This window comes from Lissotriton helveticus, chromosome 7 (assembly GCF_964261635.1).
Source record: "Lissotriton helveticus chromosome 7, aLisHel1.1, whole genome shotgun sequence".
Lineage (NCBI taxonomy): Eukaryota > Metazoa > Chordata > Amphibia > Caudata > Salamandridae > Lissotriton > Lissotriton helveticus.
In genome coordinates this window covers 157,144,034-157,166,043 of record NC_136068.1, presented here as the reverse complement: position 1 = coordinate 157,166,043, position 22,010 = coordinate 157,144,034, and the positions used below count along the sequence as shown (strand labels likewise).

Genomic DNA, 22,010 nt, shown 5'->3' with positions numbered 1-22,010 from the left:
ATCAGAGCCTGAATATCCCGGACCCGCTGCTCGGGTGGATAAACCCGAAACTGCGCCGAGTCTAGAACCGCTCCGATGAAGAGGAGCTTCTGAGAGGGGCACAGGTGTGACTTTGGCACATTGATCGAGAACCCCAGCTGATGCAGGAGGTCTGCCGTAGTCTGGAGGTGGCTGACGACTGTCTGGGGCGAGCCCGCCTTCAACAGCCAGTCGTCGAGGTAGGGGAAGACTGAAACCCCCAACCTGCGCAGATGAGCTGCGACCACCGCCATCACCTTTGTGAACACCCGTGGGGCGCTGGTAAGGCCGAAGGGGAGCACGGTAAACTGAAAGTGCTCGTGGCCAACCGTGAACCGCAGGTAGGGCCTGTGGGCCGGCAGGACGGGGATGTGGAAATAAGCGTCCTGCAAGTCCAACGCTACCACCCAGTCTGCTGGATCCAGGGCAGCTAAGACCTGAGCCAGTGTCAGCATCTTGAACTTCTCCTTCCGGAGGAAGCCGTTGACGTTCCGTAGGTCCAAGATAGGGCGCAGGCCCCCTTTGCCCTTCTTGGGTACCAGGAAGTAGTGGGAGTAGCAACCACACCCTACTTCTGGCCCAGGAACGCGCTCGATGGCCCCTTTGGCCAAGAGGGCCGTAACTTCCTCCTGCAGAAGTCGCAAGTGATCCCCCGATACACGGTGGTTCTGCGGTGGCATGGTTGGAGGAGTCGCCTCGAAGGGGAGGGAGTAGCCCCTTCGGACGATCTGCAGCACCCACCTGTCCGATGTGACAGTGCGCCAGTGGAGGTGGTGATGGCGAACCCTGCCCCCCACTGGCGTCACATGGGCCTGAAAGCACGGACTAGGAGGGTTTTGAGGCGGATGCTGTGGGGGAAGGTGCGGACTGACCTCGCCGCTGCCCACGACCGCCTGGTCGGCGGTTCCCACGGCCGCCACCGCGTTGGGTATTGCCCTGCGGCGCGTGGCTGGCGGCACGTGCGGGTGCACCCCTTCCGTGGCCACGAAAGGAGTGATAGGCAGCCGGTTGCTGGCGTTGGCCCGAGAGGCCTAAGGACTTGGCCGTAGCCCTGGAGTCCTTAAAACGCTCAAGCGCATGGTCTGCCTTGTCACCAAAGAGGCGACGGCCATCGAACGGCATGTCCATGAGCGTGCTCTGGACATCTGCCGAGAAGTTGGCGGATCTCAGCCAGGCGTGGCGTCTGACCGCCACCGTCGTTGCCATCGCTCTACCCAGCGAGCCAGTGGTATCCAGCCCACACCGGATGGAATACTTGGCTGCATCCCGGCCCTCCACAAGGGCTTGGCCGAGTTTGGCCCGTACCTCCAACGGACACTCTGGCAGCACTTCCGCGACCTTATCCCACACAGAGTGGGTGTAACATCCCAAGAGGCAGGCGGTGTTTGAAGACCGCAGGCCCAAACTAATGGATGAGAAGATCTTCTTCCCATACTGGTCATACCTCTTGGATTCCCGATCCGGCGGGGCCGACGGGAATGCGGTTTGGGAATTGGAGGCCTGGATGACCAGGCTCTCGGGGGTAGGGTGGGAGGACAGAAAACATGGGTCGCCCGGGGCGGGGCGGTGGCGTCTGGCCACGTTCCTATCTACGGGCGAACCCGTAGCGGGCTTGGACCAAGTGCCCAGAAGAACGTCAGTCAAGGCCTCATTAAAGGGCAGCAGAGGCTCGGCCGAGCTTGACTGCGGTTTAAGGACCTCAGTGAGGAGGTTAGTCCTCACGGCCGCGACGGGGAGCTCAAGGTTTAAGGCCTTGGCAGCCCTCATCAGCACCACACTATATGTTGCCCCCTCCTCCGAAGCCACGGTAGGAGGGGAGACAAACCCAGGGTCTGGAGAGGTGTCCAGGCCACTGGCCTCCCCATGGTCTTCTGTCCAGTCCAGACCGACACTCCCTGGTCAGAGGGTCCTCAGACCCCTCCCAGTCCTCTCCTTCACCCATCTCCTGAAATTCAGGGTCCTCAACCAATGGGGCTTGTTCATAAAAGTGAAATTCACCCAACGGCGTCTGGAGCGGCGCCCAACGGGGCCGCCCCGACGGCCGAACAGGAACGGAAGTAGAACCGGGGTCGGCGCCGCCCGAGGACGGCGCCGGAGGCGACACCTGAGGGTCCGACGCCGGGGAGGCCGTCAGATCCACCGGCGACGAACCAGATCCCGAAGGAGGACCAGCGGCGTCCTGCGGCGCCGGGCCCGAAGGCGCCGGCGGCGGCGGAACAACTGGACCCCTCGGCGCCGGGCCCGAAGGCGGGGCTGGAGCCGCCGACCCGCTAGGGCTCCCAGACGGGTTCGCTGGGCCCGGAGGTGCCGCGGAGCCCGTCGGAGGAGAGAGTTTCCTCATGGCCATGAGGAAGCGCTCGACCTCCTCCGGCGTCGCGTCGAGCCCAGGGACCGTAGGGTATGGGGCTGGACGCAGCGCCCGCGACTCCGACGGAGCCGCGTGGGCGGTGTCACCCGAACCCCCGGCCGCATCGCGCGAGCGTCGGGGGGAGTCCGAGGAGCGATGACGCCGCTTGGACTTCTTGTGCCGCTTACCTGACGACGACTTCGACCCGGAGGAGTGCGGCCTACTCTCGGAGCTGTGGAGGCTCCGGGCCCGCGACCTGTCCCTCGACCTCCCATGGGATCAGGACCTCTCGCGGCGCGGGACCGACTGCCGGAGTTCGAGTCGCCTACGGGACCGCTCCCGCCTGGCTTTCGAAGAGAGGGCCCGGCAGTCGGAGCAGGCCTTGTCGTCGTGGTCGACGCCCAAACACGACAAACACACGCGGTGAGGATCCGTGACCGACATCAGCCGGTCGCAATCGTCGCAATGCTTGAAGCCGGGCATCCCTATCGGCACCGTTTCGGAGTCGAGAGACTTCGAAATAGTAATCAAAAGGATCAAAAAGTTCAGTCAAAATTGACTAGGGTTACTGCTTTTTCCAGATCTGCGCTTGCTGGCGCGGAAAAAAGAAGAACTGACGTCAGCACGCGGAGGCGGCGTCTAAGTACTCCGACGACGTCATCACGGCGCCCACGACGCCGACGACGGGCGCGGAGCCGCAGACGACGCCTACCGACGCGCAAGGGTACTGCTACGCAAAAATTTCCGGATCCAGTCTGACGCCTGGGGATATTCTAAGGTAAGGAATCCAATACTAACGTGTCTCTTTCAGATGCAAATATACCATATCAGCTATGATGTTAATACACAATGTATTTAATTGCAGGGAAGATGGTTTCGTTAGTGAAGCACCCACTGCTACCATGGGATGCGATCCTCTGGTGGGCTCAGCAAGCCCAGCTCATCCTTCCATTCTTCTGAGGCTGATAGATACTCAACCAAAGAAAGTTGGAGCGCATTTACCCTACCTTCAAAGGACTACATTCACTCTTTCTCACTGCAAGAATCCTCTTTAAAGTCTGCCATGTGATATACTAGGTACCACTTGCGAGTAAAACTGGTTAACTTACTTCTAATGTCAAAGTACCTAGTAGTTCCTGAAATGCTACAGGAAGATCCCTGGACGGGTTGCAAATCATAAAGAACGAATACCCCAATAGTCTTTTTTTCTACTTATTGACACATGGTAAATATTATGAACTTGAAGCACACAGACAGTGAAGAGGCAATCAGAGATGGGAACTGTATAAAAAGTTGAATATCTGGACATCATTTCCATTGATAGGTTGTATGTCAGAATATCAGAAACATTTAAAAAATCTTGTCTGTCGGAAATATTGTGTGCTAAATATTGATTACAAATATATATAACTTCTATTATTAACTGCAATGAGGCTGCAATTTTGTAAACTAGAAATTAGGATAATATTCCTATCAAACTATTTTGATTACACTATTCTGGTACCAAACCTATTGGCATGTCTGAAGGAATGAGAAGGGTTATGGGACATAACTGAAGTTGTAGGGAGATGACTGGAGAAGCTCAATTCGGATGACCGTGCACATGCTTTCGCTTGTGGCACATATGCGGTGTATTCGCTTTACGTAAATGTGTACTTAGTCCAGGCTAATTTCAGACAACAGACATCGAACCAATGAACATCAATTGCTACTGCTTCCTGAAACACATCTACTTAATACAATTACTTACATGTTTTGAACATCCCAGCGACTTCACTGTGTTCAGTTTGTGACTACTGTCAAGCAAAATGGCTATTTTTCATGCAAAAAAAGTTGTGAATCGTATTTTCTAAGGTCTATTGTTACAGTACTCTCTATTGACTTTAAGAATCCAACCTGATAGTTTGTCTCCAGAATGGACACTGTTAGTGTGCTGTTTTTGGCTAGTTGGTTAGGAGGTTGTTTTGGCTTAGTAGGAAGGCAGTACCCTGTTAAGGAGTCAGTTTAGATCATTGATACACGTGTACGGGTTTGGTAATTTTATCATGAAGTTACTGCATTAGCAGGAGTTAACAAGGAGATTTATACAGTGGTAAGTAGATTGGAAGATGAGTTATACGGTAGGATACTGAAAAGTGTTACATGGTTGGGTTGCTTGGCAGACACCAGATAGGGTGGATAGTAGTTGGTAGGTCAGTCAGAAACTAGTAGCCTAGTAGGTTGGTCAGGGAGTTATACACGGATAGAGTATTACCAGATTTTTTAGAGTGATTGGGAGGTCCACAGGTTAACTCGGATGGTTCGGATTCTGGTGCATGCGTTGATAGTTTGAAGAGCAGAAGGTGTTTAGTATTCTTGGTGGAATTAACTTGTTGTTTTTGGGTTGGGCTTGAGAGTTCGTAGATTTCTTATAACACATTTTGTTGAATTTGAATAATATTCCATTACAAAGAAAATGAGTCACTCAGTTCCCTCACCCATAGAACTTCCCAGCCCGGGTCACTACAGCAAACCACAACTGTATAATGTTAACAGATTCATAAGAAAAACCTCCAATATAATAAACCACTGTTTTTAAGACTTGTTCCTCCCATTCGTCCAACTAGTTTTTCATTCAGTGCGCCCATGGGGGTCTCTACATATCCCACAATATCTTCCCCATGCCTCCAGATTTTGTATATTTCTCTGGGGAGCCTTGCACGTAGTGTATCGCCTTTCTCAGCCAAACAACATAGAAGCAGCTGCTACTAAGTGTCCTAAAACATCCTTCCTCCCTGGTAATCAGAAACAAATTTATTACAGTCGCTAACTTGGACATTTGAGCAAAACACATTTTTACTTTTCAGCCCTAACCCCAACTTCCATTCCCTCAAAACTATCTTTCCCATATGATATACACTTCCTAACCCAAAGTGTCTGCATCTTATTCAGCAGATAAACACCAAAATGTCTAACATAAACGAGTCATCAATTTTGCTATTACATTCTACCACAAACTGTATCTTTCCAACCATCTTCTCATATCCTTTTCCTTTACGAAATTGAACATAAAATGTATTTTTGTGCTAATCTCCTCCATACAATTCCAGTACACCCAGACTCCAAAAGTCATAAGTAATGTATCTTCAGGTGTCAGCTCTCTGAAAAGAGCTATACAGGAGACTAGGCATTTGATCTTGATTAGGAGGAGGTCCATGTTCTCTAATGTACTGTACTGTGTAGTATTTGTTTTGTTTGGGTGGTTAGGAGCGACAGTTGCTTCTGGGGTGGAGGTGTGAGGAGGAGTGGATTTGGAGAGAATAGTGCATTTCATAGTTTTCATATGTTTTAGTTCTGTACATTTAGTTGCTTATAGTCACATCAACACACACACATTAAGAACTTCCACAGCTCCCTAGGGACAGAAGCTGGACAAAAGTGGCCTCACCTTACTAACATAAGTTTCCCCTGGCTAACTTTCAAGTTAGGTCCTGGAATGCCAATGCCAATGCCAATGCCAATCACATACCTAATTTAGGTTTTTGCAGTGGCAATACAGGGCTGGACCCTGTATGGTCCTGAAGAAACGCCAGGGGTGGCGTGAAACATGTTGACCAGATACTGACCCTACCATCATAGCAGGTTGGATTTCAGTATAAACCCCATTTTTAAACATACCAACCTAGGAGCAGAATAAAGTTATTGAGGCCCACTAGCACGGTATTTTTAACTCTCACCACTCCATGTCACTTTTTCATTTTTGCACTACACATAGTCCTTCACAACTAAGTGCTCCTACGTAGTTCGCCAGTCGCAGCACGCCCCTTTTCGTAGAGAACTGGGATGGCCCCAATGATGAACCATGTCACCGTGAGGAAACTCCGGTGAGTGAGGGGACTCAAAAAAAGAATTAATTTTTTCTTTTCTCTACAAACACCTTTTTTTGTGGCTTTATTCTTTAATTTTCAGAAGAGCCCTAACACGAGACAGGTCTCTGAACCCCGATAGGTGGGTTTATTTCTTTTCCAATGACAGAGGCGTCAAGCAGAGATTAATACAGCCAGGTTTTCAATTTTTTCCGGAATCTCAAATGGTTGAGTTCGGTCCTAAGACAGAGCGGGAGGGCATTCCAAGCCTCTGGAGCAGTTTTACAGAAGGCTCTATCGCCATTTCTGACGGTGCGGACTTTGGGAACTATTAAAAGTTGTTGGTTCGATGATCTGAGCGTTCGAGCCTTGTTCTGGAATTTGAGTGTGTTACTCAGATATGATGGTCCTAGTCCATTGATACTTTTGTGAACCAAGCAGCATAGTTTACATTTTATGCGCTGTTTAATAGGAAGCCAGTGCAGGGTATTTAAGCACGGCGAGGAAGGTGTGCGGGAAGGAAGGTTAAGCACCAATCTAGCCGCCGTATTCTGTACCACCTGAAGTTTTGCCAGAAGGTTTTCATTAATGGAGGCTAGCAGGGCATTGCCGTAGTCAATCCGACTAACGATAAGACCTTGAACTAGTGGCATTCGGGATGATAGAGGAATCCATTTAAATATTTTCTTTAGCTGCGCATTATTCCAAAGCAGGTGCCAGTTACTTTGTTAACGTGTTCAGCCATGGATAACTTATTGTCCACAATCACCCCATAGTTCCTGATTGATGTCTTGGGAGCGGGACAAGTGCCCAAAGTAGTTGGCCGCCATTCATCTGTCCAAATTCTATCGGCCTTTCCAAAGAGTACAATCTCGGTTTTACTGGTGTTCAACATTAGAAAATGTCTAGTCATCCAATCATGTACTGCAATCATACATTTTTGAAACCTCAATTTGGTCTCACTAGGATATGGACCAATGGTTACCAAGAGCTGAGTATCGTCAGTGTATGATACCGTACCAAATCCAAAGGCTTGGATAACTTTGGCCAGAGGGGAAACATATAAATTAAAGAGCGTAGGGCTCAGTATAGAGCCCTGAGGCACGCCTTTATCATTCCCTTGGTAGTCCGAGAGATGCTTTCCCACTTGGACCCTCGAGCGCCTGTTTGACAAATAGCTCTTAAGCCAGAGTAATGCGGGGCCTCCGACACCTATCTCAGCCAGTCGTTGTATCAATATATGATGCGAGATGGTGTCGAAGGCCGCCGACAAATCCAGCAGGACCAGTATAGCGGACTGTCCTGCGTCCAATGACATCTTGGCTTTGTCTACTATGTCAAGCAAGGCAATCTCGGTACTGTGGGCTGCCCTAAAGCCAAACTGAGTAGGATCCAAAAGCTTGTTTTCCTCCAGGTAAGTGCCTAGTTGTTTATTTACCAAGACTTCTATTATTTCACCAAATAGTGGCGGAGGGAAATGGGACGAAAATTGGAAAGTTGTTTTGCATCAGCTGAAGGCTTTTACAAGATCGGTCTGATTATCGCCTCCTTCCAGTGCAGAGGAACCAAGGCGTGGGACAGAGAGAGGTTCAGGATTTTTGTTAGCACAGGGATAAGAGCGGGAGCAATTTTTTGAAGGATCTGGGAGGATGCTGGGTCGCTCGGAGAACCTGACTTTATCTTGTGTAAGGCGGAGTCTACATCCGTTTCTGAGCAGGGTAGAAATTCTCTAAGAGCCTTATCTTGGGAATCAGATTCAATGCTGGTTTCAGCTAGTAGGGGTATTGTCTGGGTGGAAAGAGGTGGTTGAGGGAAAGATTTATGAATCTCCTTGATTTTATCCTGCAAGTAGGAGGATACAGAATCAACCCATCCCTGAGAGGCCACAGGAGAGGGTTGACAGCCCGGGGAATTAGTGAATTCTTTTAATATTTTAAACAGCTCTTTCTGGGAGTTTGCTGCCTGATGGATCCTATGCCCCCAGTATTCCTTTTTAGCTTTGGCTATTTCAGTCATGAAGAGCCTGTGTAAGCCTTTGTATTGTTGTTTATCAAGCTGGGCTTTAGTTTTGCGCCATTTCCTTTCGACTGACCTAACAGAGAGTTTTATTTCGTCCAGGTGCGGAGTGAACCATGGAGAAGTTTTAGAGAGCGGCTTGGATTCCTTCAACGGTGCAATGCGATCTAAGGCCAATGAGATCGCACATTCGAGATCCAAGGCTGCTATGTTCGGATCAGTAGACAAAGTAATAGAGGGGGGTAGAAAGTGAGCCGTGAAGGGTTCGAGATTAATCTTGCTCCAAGTCCTACTAAGTCGTGCTTCTTTAATGCTTTCGACTTTAGATGGGGTTCCCGCAATGTGGAACTCAATGACATAGTGATCCGACCATGGGACTGGAAAAACTTGGCTAATCCCAATCCTAGATGAGTTGGTACATATTAGATCTAATGTGTGTCCTGCACTATGAGTAGGACCAGTTATCAATTGATTCAAGCCCATGGAATCAAGACTAGAAGTGAGGTCCCTGGTGTGTGGGTCAAAAGAATGTTCCATATGGTAATTAAAGTCACCAAGTAATAGAAACTTGTCTGAAGCAAGAACATGTGGTGCTATGGCTTCCGTGAGGTTATCAGCGAATTGAGTTTTCACACCTGGGGGTCTATAGACAAGTAGCAATACTACGACAGGGGTATAGGGCAAAATAATTGACTGCACTACGTCCACTATCTCATGGTCTAGTTGTATTCGTGGGTGCCAGAAACCTGAAGCCACATACCCCTAGCCACTACCAAAGCTAATGCCCAAGAGGCACTTTTGCAATACACCACAGTTGTTCAGCACACCATACAATATACAGTAACAGTATTAATCAAATTAATGATATCAGTAGGCCATAGAATTTTCTTTCTTGCTTTTATTCCAAAAATCTTCACACACAAGTAGCCAACGCGTTTCGTCCGAAGGACTTCTTCAGGGCGAAAACTATCAAAAATACGTCATGGATTATTAATTCGAAGGCTTTATGTCGAGGCAAATCTTCAAATATTTAATGGCAAAGATAGCCTTATTTTAAAATAGACTAGTCAGTTCTCCTCAAAGGGTATTGGTTAGGTAGATACGTGATTGGAATGGTGCCATTATTCACATCCTATTCCAGTGATATCTGTAGTCACCTTGAGTAATCGTAGCGTCTTCGTTCTTCCTCGGTCGCAGCCTTGAGTTGGTAGTTCTATAGACAAGGGTGACCTTAAAAGCTTCATTGTTACTAGTCGTTATGGAAGTAATAGACAATTCTCCCCATTTTTCTAGATAAGAATCAAGTACATGGACACTGATATATGCCTTATAGACAATTGCAGTGCCTCCCCCTTCTTCCAGTGTGGTCAAGCCTATGTATCTTGTAGTTCTCGGGTAGTGCTATCAGAATGTCCGGGGTCGAGGACTCTTGTAGCCAGATCTCCGTAATGAAAAGCAGGTCTGGCTTCTGGGAGTCAAGTAACGACCAGACTTCAAGAGCATGTTTGGAAAGAGACGGGGCATTACAGTACAGGCAAATGAGTCCATGTGAGGTTTGAAAGATCGAGTCACTCTTATCTTGCTGAGATGGTAGGTATTCAATGGGTGCAGGGCAGGGGGCTGGGTTTAAGGATCGTAGCTCGTGGCTCGTATATTGAAATCGAGCCATCATATAGCCAGTGGCTTGTGGGCGAGAGAAGGGGTGTTATCGCGAAAACGAGACTTTCATAAAGGGATTAACATAAAGCATAAAAACATCCAGAGTCCCCTGGCGACTGGCAGCGTCCAAGCGCGAACGGGCGCAGACGGGCTTGCCTTTGACGTGTCGCCGGTGCGCCTCTGCGCGCGCCCGCTCGGCGCACTGGCTGATATGCAGCAAGTGGGCGGGACCGCGACAAGGGAGCACAGAGCATGGAGCGCTGACCCTGGGCTCAGGAAGTGAGTGAATTGTAGCCCAAACGGTGTTTTGCCCCTCCGCTCAATCGGCACACACCGTGACGGACTAGGGGTACACCGGAAATGCTGAGAGAGTGCAAATATGAAGTTTAAAACACAAACTTGTGCAAATTAGGCAAATAGAAATTTCAAAAACAAAAGAGCGCTTTAAATGTCATTATTAGTCTTAAATTGTTCCCTCTTTAGCAGATGTCATATTTTTCCACAAATCCCAGCTCCATTCATCCAAAACCTTCAAATATGTGGTCATGGCAAGGAATGGAGCAGTAGCCAATGTATAAAAAAAAGAAAATAGCCAACGTATACAGCCAAAATGATGCTAGAGTGTGGTGAAAGGAAAGTGAAATCCTGCAAATGAAAAGAATCGCTATTGAACAAAGGGGGCAGGGCGACAAAGGAAGCAAGAAAAGACAGTGACGGGTGTGAGAGAGAAAAACAAAGGGGAGCAAGGAGCATAAAGCAACTTGTGACTGAGGTATAGTATAAATGGGAGAAGAACTTGAGAAAGAACAAGCTACTGAGAAAGATGAAAATATTCCAACACTGAAAGATCTGAAATCAGGGAAAATAAAGAATTGACAGCAATTAGGGAGTAGAGAAAAACTGGGAAGGGTAAGATTATAAAAATTGGACTACAAACACAACGAGTAAGCAAAAGTGATGTAAATTAGCAGAAGAGAGACAGTGACAGTGAGAGAGAGAGAGAGACAAGGCAGTAAAGGGGAGATACAGAACAAGGAAGGTCAAAACATGGCGAAACAAATCAGCAATTATAACTCTAAAGGGGATGAGAGAGGAATAAAGAAACTGAAGAACAAGACATTTGTGATACACCAATCCCAGGTTAAAATGTACTCAAAGTGAACAAACATTGACTGCCTGCACCTATTAAAATCAACTAATGGATATAAGCACATTCAGAGTATGGAGCCTTAAGTCTGGTGTAAAACGCCACTGTAAAGTTAATTAGAGGTCCCAACAGTCTGTTGTCTCTCAAAGACCCATACGTAGAGTCATTCACTTGTCAGTCAAGTGAATAGCTCTGACCAATACCTATGAGTTTTTACATATGCAATGGCCTGTCACTGAACTCTATTTTTCTACCAGTTAGTCAGCCTATGGACACACTATTTACAGAAGAGGTAATATTTCTGAAAGCTCACCTCTGTACAGTTCATCGAGAATTCTTCTGGCTTGACAAATTTAAGCTGATACATCATCTTGCAGATCACCATGACACACGACCAAATGGTGCAGATGCGAGAAGCCTGGGGGCGGAGCTTAGAGTATGGCAGAGCAAATGTCCATGGAATGAAGAATACATAGTTCATCAGAGATACCTGTGAGACCAGAAAGAACCATAGCATTTTTCCATGATGACTTGGCACATTACATTTTCAAAATGATAACCAAGTATTTCTCCTAAATCATTGACATTTCACACCGTAAAGAAGGAGTAGAATACAAGAAAATACTGAAATAAATCAACAATCCTGTTACAGAACAGGCTAAAGAGCAGGGCTGTCTGTATGGTAGCATTAATCTCTGACTTACACTATAGCAGAGGACAAAATACATCAGGTTGTGTAGGTGATTTTCAGAGGAGCCCAGGACTGTCCTTAGAAATAAACATACTCTATAACACAGTAGTTGCACATCAGTGTACCACAATAAGACAACGAGCAGACTAGAAAGCGTCTGGAGTCTTGTCAAGCAAAGGTGTTTATAACTTGGAAGTCTGTGTGTTTCGTGGGCGGCTTGGGGGTCAGCATGTAAATTTGGGGCTCACAAACAATATGAGGACCTTGTGACACACATACAGCGTGAGTAGCTTGGAGGTACAGATAGTGTAAGATGCTTGAATTGTCATGGAAGACTCCAGCCTTCAGGACCCTCAATCCATCACTTCCGCTCATTTCCAACAGGTAACAGACCTTAAATCATGCACTATCTGAAAAGTACAATGTATGGTACTGTACCAGAATATTACGTTTTCAATGCTGTTCCCTAGCCTCCTTCAGCTCTTTTCTCTCACCTCTTTCAGCGTAATCCATATTGTCATGGTTGCCACAACTTTGATGATGTGCAGCTCAAGGAGCCTCCAGCCCAAGACCTGGATTCCATGGAAAGCTTCCAACAACTTCAGGAGTATAGCAGTGCTCCTGTCAACCACCAAAATCCACTTGTTCGGCCTGTCCTCTAATACAAAAACAAGATTCAGTATTGCTCTGGAAAACATTAACAGTGCACAATGCTCGAAAAAAGGCCACTGTATTAAGTTAGAAACAATGGGCCCGATTCACAGAACTAACGTAAGACAAAATCCTAAACGTACTACCATTTTGGTATTCACAGAAGGCACTTACTCATTTTGGTATTCACAGAAGGCACTTACTCATTTCATTATTCACAGAAGTTAGGACTCCTAACTTCTGTGAATACCGAAATGAGTAAGTACAATTTCACATTGCATCTTACTACTTACATTCAAAATGGCAAACCATTCCCACACCCAGAGTTGTAGCCAGAGAAATTAGCAGACCTTCCTATATCCATTCCACAGTGGTTCCGGGGTATTTTCCCTTCCTCTAGGTTTGGAGCCAGCCTGGGTAGTGTGGGTCTTGGGATCAACAGCTTTCACCCTTCCAGGTCTCACCTTACACTAAACTATGAATGAGCAGACCTCACCTCTTCCGTTTCAATTAAATGAACTATTCAGGATCCTCCTTTGCACATGTCTCTCTGTCCACATGTCCTCTCACATGTCTGACACCCAGCCCATCCTGTCACCAGATCTAAGCCACTGTTCTGCTTGGTAAGCAGTTGTCACAACTCATTAAGATCAATCACTGGCTGGGCAGCTATTGGCAGGTTAATGCAAATTAATCTCTAGGAGCTTCAGGCAGGAAAAAGGCATTTTTTGAAAGGGAAGTTTCTTAAATATTTAATAAAAATGTAACGTCATCAATGAATTGTATTTTGAATAAACATGCAAAGGTCTTTCAATGACTATTCTAGCCATTTACTGTCAATAGTTACCGTTTAAAGTTTGCAATCTTCTATTTCTTAGAATCCAGCTACAGCACTGGTAGTGAAAGTAGGTTTTGGAAGCTAGTGACAGGTGGAGCTTGCCAAATTTAATTTTATACCTGTTTCGACATTTAAATATCAGGCACAATACAATATAGGCAACAAGGTGCACTTATGGGTGACTTATTAATATTTAAAAGGAGGATTTGTTGCCTGTCAGAAAGGGTTATTTTGACAGGTTTGACATCAGGGTTTTAGGTTACTACAGGCTACACATAATAGGCTTGAAGCCATGTTTTACAGACTCACTCTGTGGATGGCATAATAAGTGCTGCAATCCACAGATCACAGTTGAGCTCCTGGCTGTGGGTGTATTTTCTACACCATATACTGGAGACTTGTAGGCAAGTTAAATAGGTTTATCATTGGTAAGCCTAGTTAACCGTCTTTAAAGAGTCACTACACTGGGGCCTGGACAGCAGTGCAGTCCGACTTGTCTGAATAGCTGACCTGTCACTGACCCAACGCACTCAATAGGTGACTGAATACAGAGCGCTGCGGAGCACTCTGTCCGAATTTGACCATAGACTCAAAGGTTTAACTAAACCTTAAGTGCTGATGGAGCACTTTGCTGGAAAGTTCACTAACCCAATCGGGGTCCTGACTGATAGCTGCAGAGAGGGTGGAGCGCAGGCGTTGCTTCCAAACTGCGGGTGCTGGTCGTTCCTTGGTGGTCCTGTCCTGAACCTAATCTGGTTTTCCTGTCCTGTCCTGGGGTGTCCATTCTGCACCTGCTGTCCCATTGATGACCGTCTTTCCTTGGGGTATTTCCTGTCCTTAACTGATCCGTGGCCAGGGTTGGTTTTCACACCATTCTAGGTAAATATATATTGCTGAGAACTCTATACTGCACCTACTATTCTTCTGTCTTTGCTTCAATAAAGACATACCTTTGCATACGTTAATTTTCCATGCTTTCCGCAACCTACTATATGAAAAGTCAATGCATTTATTTCCATAGCATGTTCCTATGTTACCCTACCTTTTAGAGCACATTCTCTCTATACTGTTTACGAATTATAAATGTGGTTTACAATTTTCTCCTGCAATCTGATTTGAAGTAATGATGTTAGAATTATAGTGTGTTCCACTTTTTACCCTTCCTATAGATGTATAAAGATTCCTAATTTTCAATTCATACTCATGAAGTACGTCCCCATAGTATAAGTCTAGTACGTGCATAAGCTTGCCCATTCATAGATGTCCATTCTTGAGTTCCATTTTAAAAATCTGCTTAGCGTGTTCCCTGTTTCCCATTTTCCAACCCTTAAATGGTTGCCCTTATATTTTTCCTGTATGGTTATGTGCTTTTTGTTTTTCTGATTATAGACTGTCTTCTTGTTATAAACTGTATGCTCTCAGAAACTGAATTCTAGATAAAACTTTTAAAACTTTCCAGTTGTCCGTGGTCATTTTAGGAATATCAAAGTTATATAAAGTTGGGTTTGTATTTTGCCTGCCTTTCTTTTACAGCTAGCTCCCTGATCCATTGTGGTCATAGGTACCCATAACGGTGGATGGAAGTCGGGTACACTAGAATACAATAGGAAGGAATCAGGGTTACTGGTAGTAGAGTTGTAAGGTCACCTGATTAATGTATATGGTGAATTGAAATTTATGGGCCCGTAAACTATATGGTGAAATTGTTGGTCGGGTGACCTGCGATCTCTATCAGTAATTTTCTGGTAGCAGAGGATGGTTAGGGACTAGTTAAAGTTAGGTAGGACTAATTAAGCTAGATAGGTTGGATGCTGCTAAACAACATTTTATGGCTGCTAAAAAGGGGTAAACATTTTTTGTGAACTGATCACTCACGTGAAATGATTTGCTTTGAAAATTATGAAATGTTTTAAATTATTTTTCCTATTATTGTACTGATATATGTATTAACCCACTCATAAGTAAAAAGTTTTGTGTTTGTTGGGAATCCCCGGGGAATTGAATAGCGAGTGGTGAAGAGAATCCACTTGTTTTAAGGTCACTTACTCCAAGAAAGTTGGTGCAGGTTAGGTAGAACTGGAAGCACTAATTAGGGTTTTTTTCTGAATGTATGTTTGAATAAATGATAGCAACGAGTTCGCTGGCAAAACTTCTATTGTGATATAACCTAGCGAGGGTCACACCGGAAGGAGTAGCAGGTTCGTCGACGCTTGGGTGATAGCAAAGGGGTTCGCTGGTGAAACTTTAGGCTTCGTATATATCCCGAAAAGAAAAGTGGATGAGTCAAAGAAGTAGCAGGTTCCCTAATGCTTGAGTGAAGGGTAGGCAGAAGAGATCTATCCGTAGTGTGTGAAAAGTAGACAGAAGGAGTCTACTTGCAGTGAAAAAAATCTTTACTGTCTAGACACTTGACTACAGTGGCGAATGTGTATTCGTTGTTAAATAACCAAGCACTAGCACTTTAGAAAGAAAGAAAGTTTCCGTTACCTTGTGAAGGAGGGAGTCAGTTGCGAAGCTGCTCTGACGTCACTCCGTGCCGCGCTGGGATTGGTAGACGCAGCGGGTGTGTAACGGAGCTGAAATTGTAAAGGAGGGGTGAGTGCCGAAGCGTGAGAACCTGTCTCGCGAAAAGGCCGTGCACCCATTGGTCGAGATTATTTGAATTTGTGCATTTCATTGGTCGCACGAAAATAAAAGACGCACTTGGATTGGAAGCGATTTTGTAAACAAAGTCACTCGCAGAAATCGTATGTGGCATTCGTATAGACCGCATACTAGACCTGATCCTCGATATTTGGGGTTTGAGAACGATCAGTGGAAAGGTCATAAAACCGACATTATGTACGGAAATAAGAGAAAATTATCCCTTGTAAACAAAGTAAAGAATTATTTTAAAAAGGACAAACCGATTAGAACCAGAGAAGGTGTTGTCATTCCGCCACCGAATACTCCCGCATCTTTTATGATGTTTGATAAAGGGTACCACTCGTGTGTATGGTTGGAAAACTGGGCAGAATACACAAAGGATGACGGAATTTTGGCTTTTCCGTTAGAAGGTACATTCAATGGCAGGATTTTATTTAATTTGAGAACCCGAATGAATGATTTACATCCCAGACCTAGATTAACGCAGTACGAAGCACTAGAGGAATGGGAGATCGAGGCTTTTGAAAGAGATAAGCCCCGGATGGATAAAGGGTTAACAAAATTTTATCCGAAATTGAAACAGGAGACCCGAGATAAAAAGATGAAACAGTGGAGACAGAATATGATTGTAGAAGGACTGTTTCCAATGATGCCAGTGGGAGGTCCTCCTACAGGGGAGAAGAGGACCAAAAAATGCAAACATTGGGTGCCCATTGGGGAGTCGGATGACGAACTGTTAGATGACATGTATATAAGAAGTCTGCCTCCTTATAATGAAGGACACCGACCTTCTAGTGAAGGGCATAATTCCCGAAGACCTCCTCCCCAGGATAGGGTCAGATCTGCAAGTGTAGGAGGGGGTTGTCAAATACCTCCCTATCCCGAGAGTTTAGGACCCATAGATACGAGAGATATTTATCCAAGAGTAACCGCTAGTGGGGAGGCAAGATACTCACGCGAAAGGGACTTTTGCTCTAGACCTCCCTAGGAAGGTGAGGCAAGACCATCAAGTTCAGGAATGCCGTTCTTACAACCTCTGTATGAGGAAGAACCAAGATCCCTAGGCACAGGAACTTTATTCCCAAAACCTAATTATGGTGAAGGACCAAGTGAGACACATCCCACTGCCCCTAGTTATGCTCCCACTTTAACCCCGCAGGTATTACATGAAAAATCCTTAGACAGATTGTTGGAAGAAAAGAAGCGAGCGGCCCTAGCAAAGCAGAGAGATGAGATAATTCAGAAAATCTCCCAGTTAAATACAAGCCCTGAAGCATTGACAATCCCAGTAACTATTGGACCAGTGGTTCCGTTGTATGGGGACCGACAAGGGAGTCCAAAAACTCCAGTTATTACCCCACTCATAGCACAGCCACGACCAGAACCCTTAATTGTAGATGATCAGACAAGTGAATGCGAGTCTAAGGTCTCGCTAATGGATATGCCCATTAGGGATACCGGAAAGAGGATGCAGAAAATACATAATCCTTTCAACACGAGGGAGATTCAAATGGAATCGACTTCAGGTACTAAGAGTGTCACCTTAGTGACTCCTGAAGAAATTGAAAGATGAAGTCGAGAATTAGAAAAACAAACTCCTCAGTCGAAACCTTTAGATCTCTACAAACTGAGAGTAGAAATAGAGGAACTGATGGCAGGAAATGTAGGATTAGACAGATTAAATACCTACTCTGAGGAAGAGCTGCTGTTTATATGCAAAAGTCTTACCCGAAATGCCAGAGTGCTCCATGAAAAGTTGACAGACACTGCAGCTAGTATGGGAATAGATATTTCAAAATCAAAACCTTTGCAAAAACCGTACAGAGCAGATTTCTCAGATAAAGATTTGGAAAACCTGAATGTGTCAGGGAAAAAGGCACAGGTCAAAGAATTATTGACCGTGTTGCAAAAATGGGGAGATGTAGAAAGATGGAAAGCCAGATGGGCCAAGAAGAAAGATGAGGCTAGATCCAAACAGGTGATTCCTGAATTTGTTCTAAAAGAAGCTGACAAGCCAGAGCAGTTATATCCTATGCGCGAAGTGCCAGGTGGAAAATATGTGCACGTTCCGTGGTCCAGACAGGACATTGTGTCCTTTACCAATGACTTTCCAAAATTACGAGAAAAGCCTGTGGATTGGTACAGGCAGGTGGAAAGGTTTGTAAAGGTGCAAAAATGCTTGTGGAAAGATTTGGATGGATTCTTTGTTATAGTGGTCCCTGTGGATTTATGGACCGAATGTAAGATTTCCATTGGTTGGCCTAGTGAAGAATACCCGAGGGACCCTATTACAGGTGCTCCTTCTGATGAGGTGATGAACAAATATGATCAGGTAATACTACACCTGAAGCAAAAGGTGCCTGCTAAGGAAACTGATTGGACCAAAAGAGATAGGACCACGCAGGAAAGGGATGAGACTGTGCACTCCTTTTATGAAAGACTGTTACAGGTGTTTAAAACATACAGTGGTATAGACAACATCAAGATGAAGGATATGACCCACTTCATTTACAGGTTTGTAAACGGTTTACGACCTGAAATTTGCCAGTGGATCAAAGATAATAAAATTTGTTTGCAGTCTAAGAAAATGGATGAGGTCCTACGGTACGCAAAGTACTGTGAGGACGAGATGGCAGAAAAACGAAAGGCTTTGAAGGAAAAAGTCATGTGGGCACAGGTAAAGTTGGCAGAACAGCAGGAAAAGCAATTGAATAAAATGAATAAGAATACCCAAATTCAAGGCTCTGGGGGTGGGGGAAAGCCCAAAGTAAAAATGAGCAGAGAGGAAGCTAAAAAGAAATTTCCCTGCCACCAGTGCAGAGAAATTGGGCACTGGAGAGACGAGTATCCATATTTACAGCATGATAATACCCAAACCCCTGATTTAACTCCACAGACGCAGAATGAAAAACCAAGAAAGACCCAACAACAGGTAAAAGCAAGTCAATTGCCCCGAGCGCCAAAACCGAATTATAAGGGAAAATCACCGCAGGGTGACGACATAGAGATCTGGGGAGGCAATGAGAATAGAAATGCAGCAACTTCGCAGTTTCTGTTGAATGATACTTTTCTCTGTGACGACCAGTACTGAAGGGGCCTGAGAGGGGAGGACGAGGAGTGTGTACTTGGCGCCTCCTTGCCGGTAGACCAGTCAGGGCCATACATTGAAGGAAAGGTTGATGGAAATGATGTCACCTTTCTATTGGACACTGGTGCTACCCGTTCTACTGTGAGAACAGCGGACGTTCCAAACCTACCCCTCTCGGGAGAAGCAATCCAAGTAGTGGGTGTATCTAATCAATTGATTAGTACCCCCGTTACTGAGCCCATTGAGATCACAATAGGGAATTTCAAAGAAATGCATAGATTTGTCGTTTGTGATACCAGTCCTGTAAACTTACTGGGTCGTGACTTGTTGTGCAAAATGAACTGCACCATCTTTTGCACACCAAAAGGCATCGAAATTCAGACCCCAGACGAAGATGGCATTTACAAATTGATGTTAATCAGACCTGACTCAGAAATTAAACAAATGACTATACAAGACTTACCCGAAGAACTCCAAAAGACAGTGAAACCAGAAGTATGGGATTTTACTGGAAAGGATGTAGGATTAATGGCAAATGTAGACCCAATACAAATAGCCATGAAAGAAAATGCAGTTTACCCCAATACCAAGCCATACAAAATGAGTGCCGAAGTGAGAGCAGGAGTTGCCATTGAAATAAAAAGATTGCTAGAAGCAAACATCATACAGGAGGTGATGAGTAGCCCGTGTAACTCACCCATAATTGGAATCAAGAAACCTAGTGGCAAGTACAGGGTAGTGCAGGACCTGCGAAAGGTAAAAAAAATTGTAGTTCCTTGTTGTCCTATTGTTCCGAACCCAGCAGTGATCCTGTATCAGATTCCCTGGGATGCTGAATGGTTCACCGTGATAGACCTATGTCACGCTTTCTTTTCGAATCCCATTGCACCCAGACAGCAAATTTCTTTTCTCATTTGCTTTCGACAGTCACGTGTATGTTTGGAATCGTGTCCCTCAAGGGTACACAGAAAGCCCCTCGATCTTTAATCAGATTCTGAAAAAGTGCCTGGAATCCTTAGTTTTACCTGGAAAATCTGTTCTGGTGCAATATATAGACGACCTCTTGGTGGCGTCTAAAAGTCATAGAGATTGTGTTATTGACACCATTGCTCTACTGAATCACCTAGGTGAAAAAGGACATAAAGTATCCCCTGACAAATTACAGTTCTGTACAAAGTCAGTGAAATATCTGGGGCACCAGATAGAAAAAGGCATCAGAAAAGTCACCTCAGAGAGAGTCAGAATAATTCAAAAGATGCAGTTACCCCGTACTCAGAAAGAAGTCAGAATGTTCCTTGGAGTTGTAGGTTACTGCAGGCAATGGATTGTGGGATTCGCAGTCCTGGCAAAGCCTTTGATAAAAATGACAAAGAAAGGAGCAAAGGACCCAGTGGAATGGGACGATGAAATCTTAACAGCATTTACTAAATTACGAGATTGTCTGTGTACAGCCCCTGCTTTAGGGATGCCTGACTATTCCAAGGAATTTGCACTATTCTGTGACACACGAGACAATTGTGCACTGTCAGTTCTAACTCAGGAGCATGGTTTGACTAGACGTCCAGTGGCATATTTCTCTGCCACTTTGGATCCAGTGGCTGCTGGATTACCTGGGTGTCTGAAAGCAGTAGCTGCAACTTGCACGAGTTTAGAACAGAGTGAATCTATTGTTATGGGACATCCTGTAACTGTGTATGTTCCACATGCAGTTGTAATTTTACTGACCCGAACTAAGAACCAGTATCTCACCCCTAGTCGGCTGACTAAATACGAGAGGATTCTCGTGGGTGCTGCAAATGTAGTCATTACCCGGTGTAACATCCTAAATCCAGCTACCCTGCTCCCTGACTCAATGATTATGGAAGCCAAGGGAGAGGATGAGCATGATTGCATTGACCTGACAGAATTCAGTACCAAACCCCGCCCAGACATTAAGGAAACTCCTTTGCCTGTGGAAGATGAGGAACTATTCGTAGATGGCTCATGTATGAGACACAAACTTGTAGGCCTAAGTGCTGCTTATGCTGTAGTCTCTGTAGACAGCATTAAAGAAGCATCCTGTTTATTTGGAGTGAAGTCTGCACAAGTAGCCGAATTGATTGCATTAACAAGAGCCTGCAAAATTGGGAAAAACAAAAGAATAACAGTATATACTGACAGTCAGTACTGTTATGGGGTTGTGCATGACTTTGGCTAATTGTGGCTACAAAGAAAGTTTCTGACTTCTTCAGGTACTCCCATCAGAAATGGAAAAGTTGTACAAGATTTACTAGAAGCAATCCAATTACCAAAAGAATTGGCAGTGGTCAAATGTGCGGCTCATAAATCTGGCCTTGACCCTCTAACTTTGGGAAATCAATTTGCTGATGAGGTGGCAAAACATTGTGCCAGAAATCACATGTCTGTAAATATTAAACTGGGGGGACCTGGAAACAGCTGCCAACTTATGGTGTTTGAAGAGGTACCAACCTGGGAAGAATTGAGAGATTGGCAGCATGATGTGCCATCGAAAGAGAGGGAAAAATGGAGGAAACTTGGTTGTCGACAGAGAAGTGAGGATGGTGTCATTGTGGGCCCAAATGGTATGCCTGTGTTGCCTAGACATCTACTTGCTTCTATGGCCAGACTGATCCATGGAGATTCACACACTGGTAGGGACGCCATGGTTCTGGTTTTCCAACAAACATGGTACAATCCGAAGTTCAGGAAAGTAGCAGAGTCACTCTGCCAGAGGTGCTTAACATGTCAGCAATTCAACGCTGGGAAAAGAACAGTAGTTGAATTAGGAAAAATTGGGAAATCAGGGGGTCCCTTTGTAAGAGCACAAATTGACTTCATCACCCTGCCTCGATGTGAAGGAATGAGATATGTCCTTGTCATTGTCTGCCTGTTTTCAAAATGGGTGGAAGCCTACCCTGCTAAAAAGAATGACGCCATAACTGTCGCCAAATTGTTACTACGAGAATTAATACCTAGGTTCGGGGTTCCAGTCACAATTGAATCAGATAGAGGCGGACATTTTCAAAATGAGATAATCGATCAACTCTGTAAAGCATTCAAGATT

At 45.4% G+C, this 22,010-nt stretch overlaps 1 protein-coding gene across 1 annotated transcript in view; it reads right to left on the bottom strand.

Annotated features, from left to right (window-relative positions):
- The window catches only part of LOC144768973 (piezo-type mechanosensitive ion channel component 2-like), a 700,333-nt gene that overhangs the window by 356,577 nt on the left and 321,746 nt on the right, over nucleotides 1-22,010 (bottom strand). Inside the window, exons 20-21 of the mRNA XM_078652965.1 lie at nucleotides 12,218-12,381; nucleotides 11,346-11,522 (exon numbers count right to left, since the gene is read on the bottom strand). Coding sequence (XP_078509091.1) covers nucleotides 11,346-11,522; nucleotides 12,218-12,381 — 341 coding nt within the window. The remainder of the gene's footprint in view (nucleotides 1-11,345; nucleotides 11,523-12,217; nucleotides 12,382-22,010) is intronic.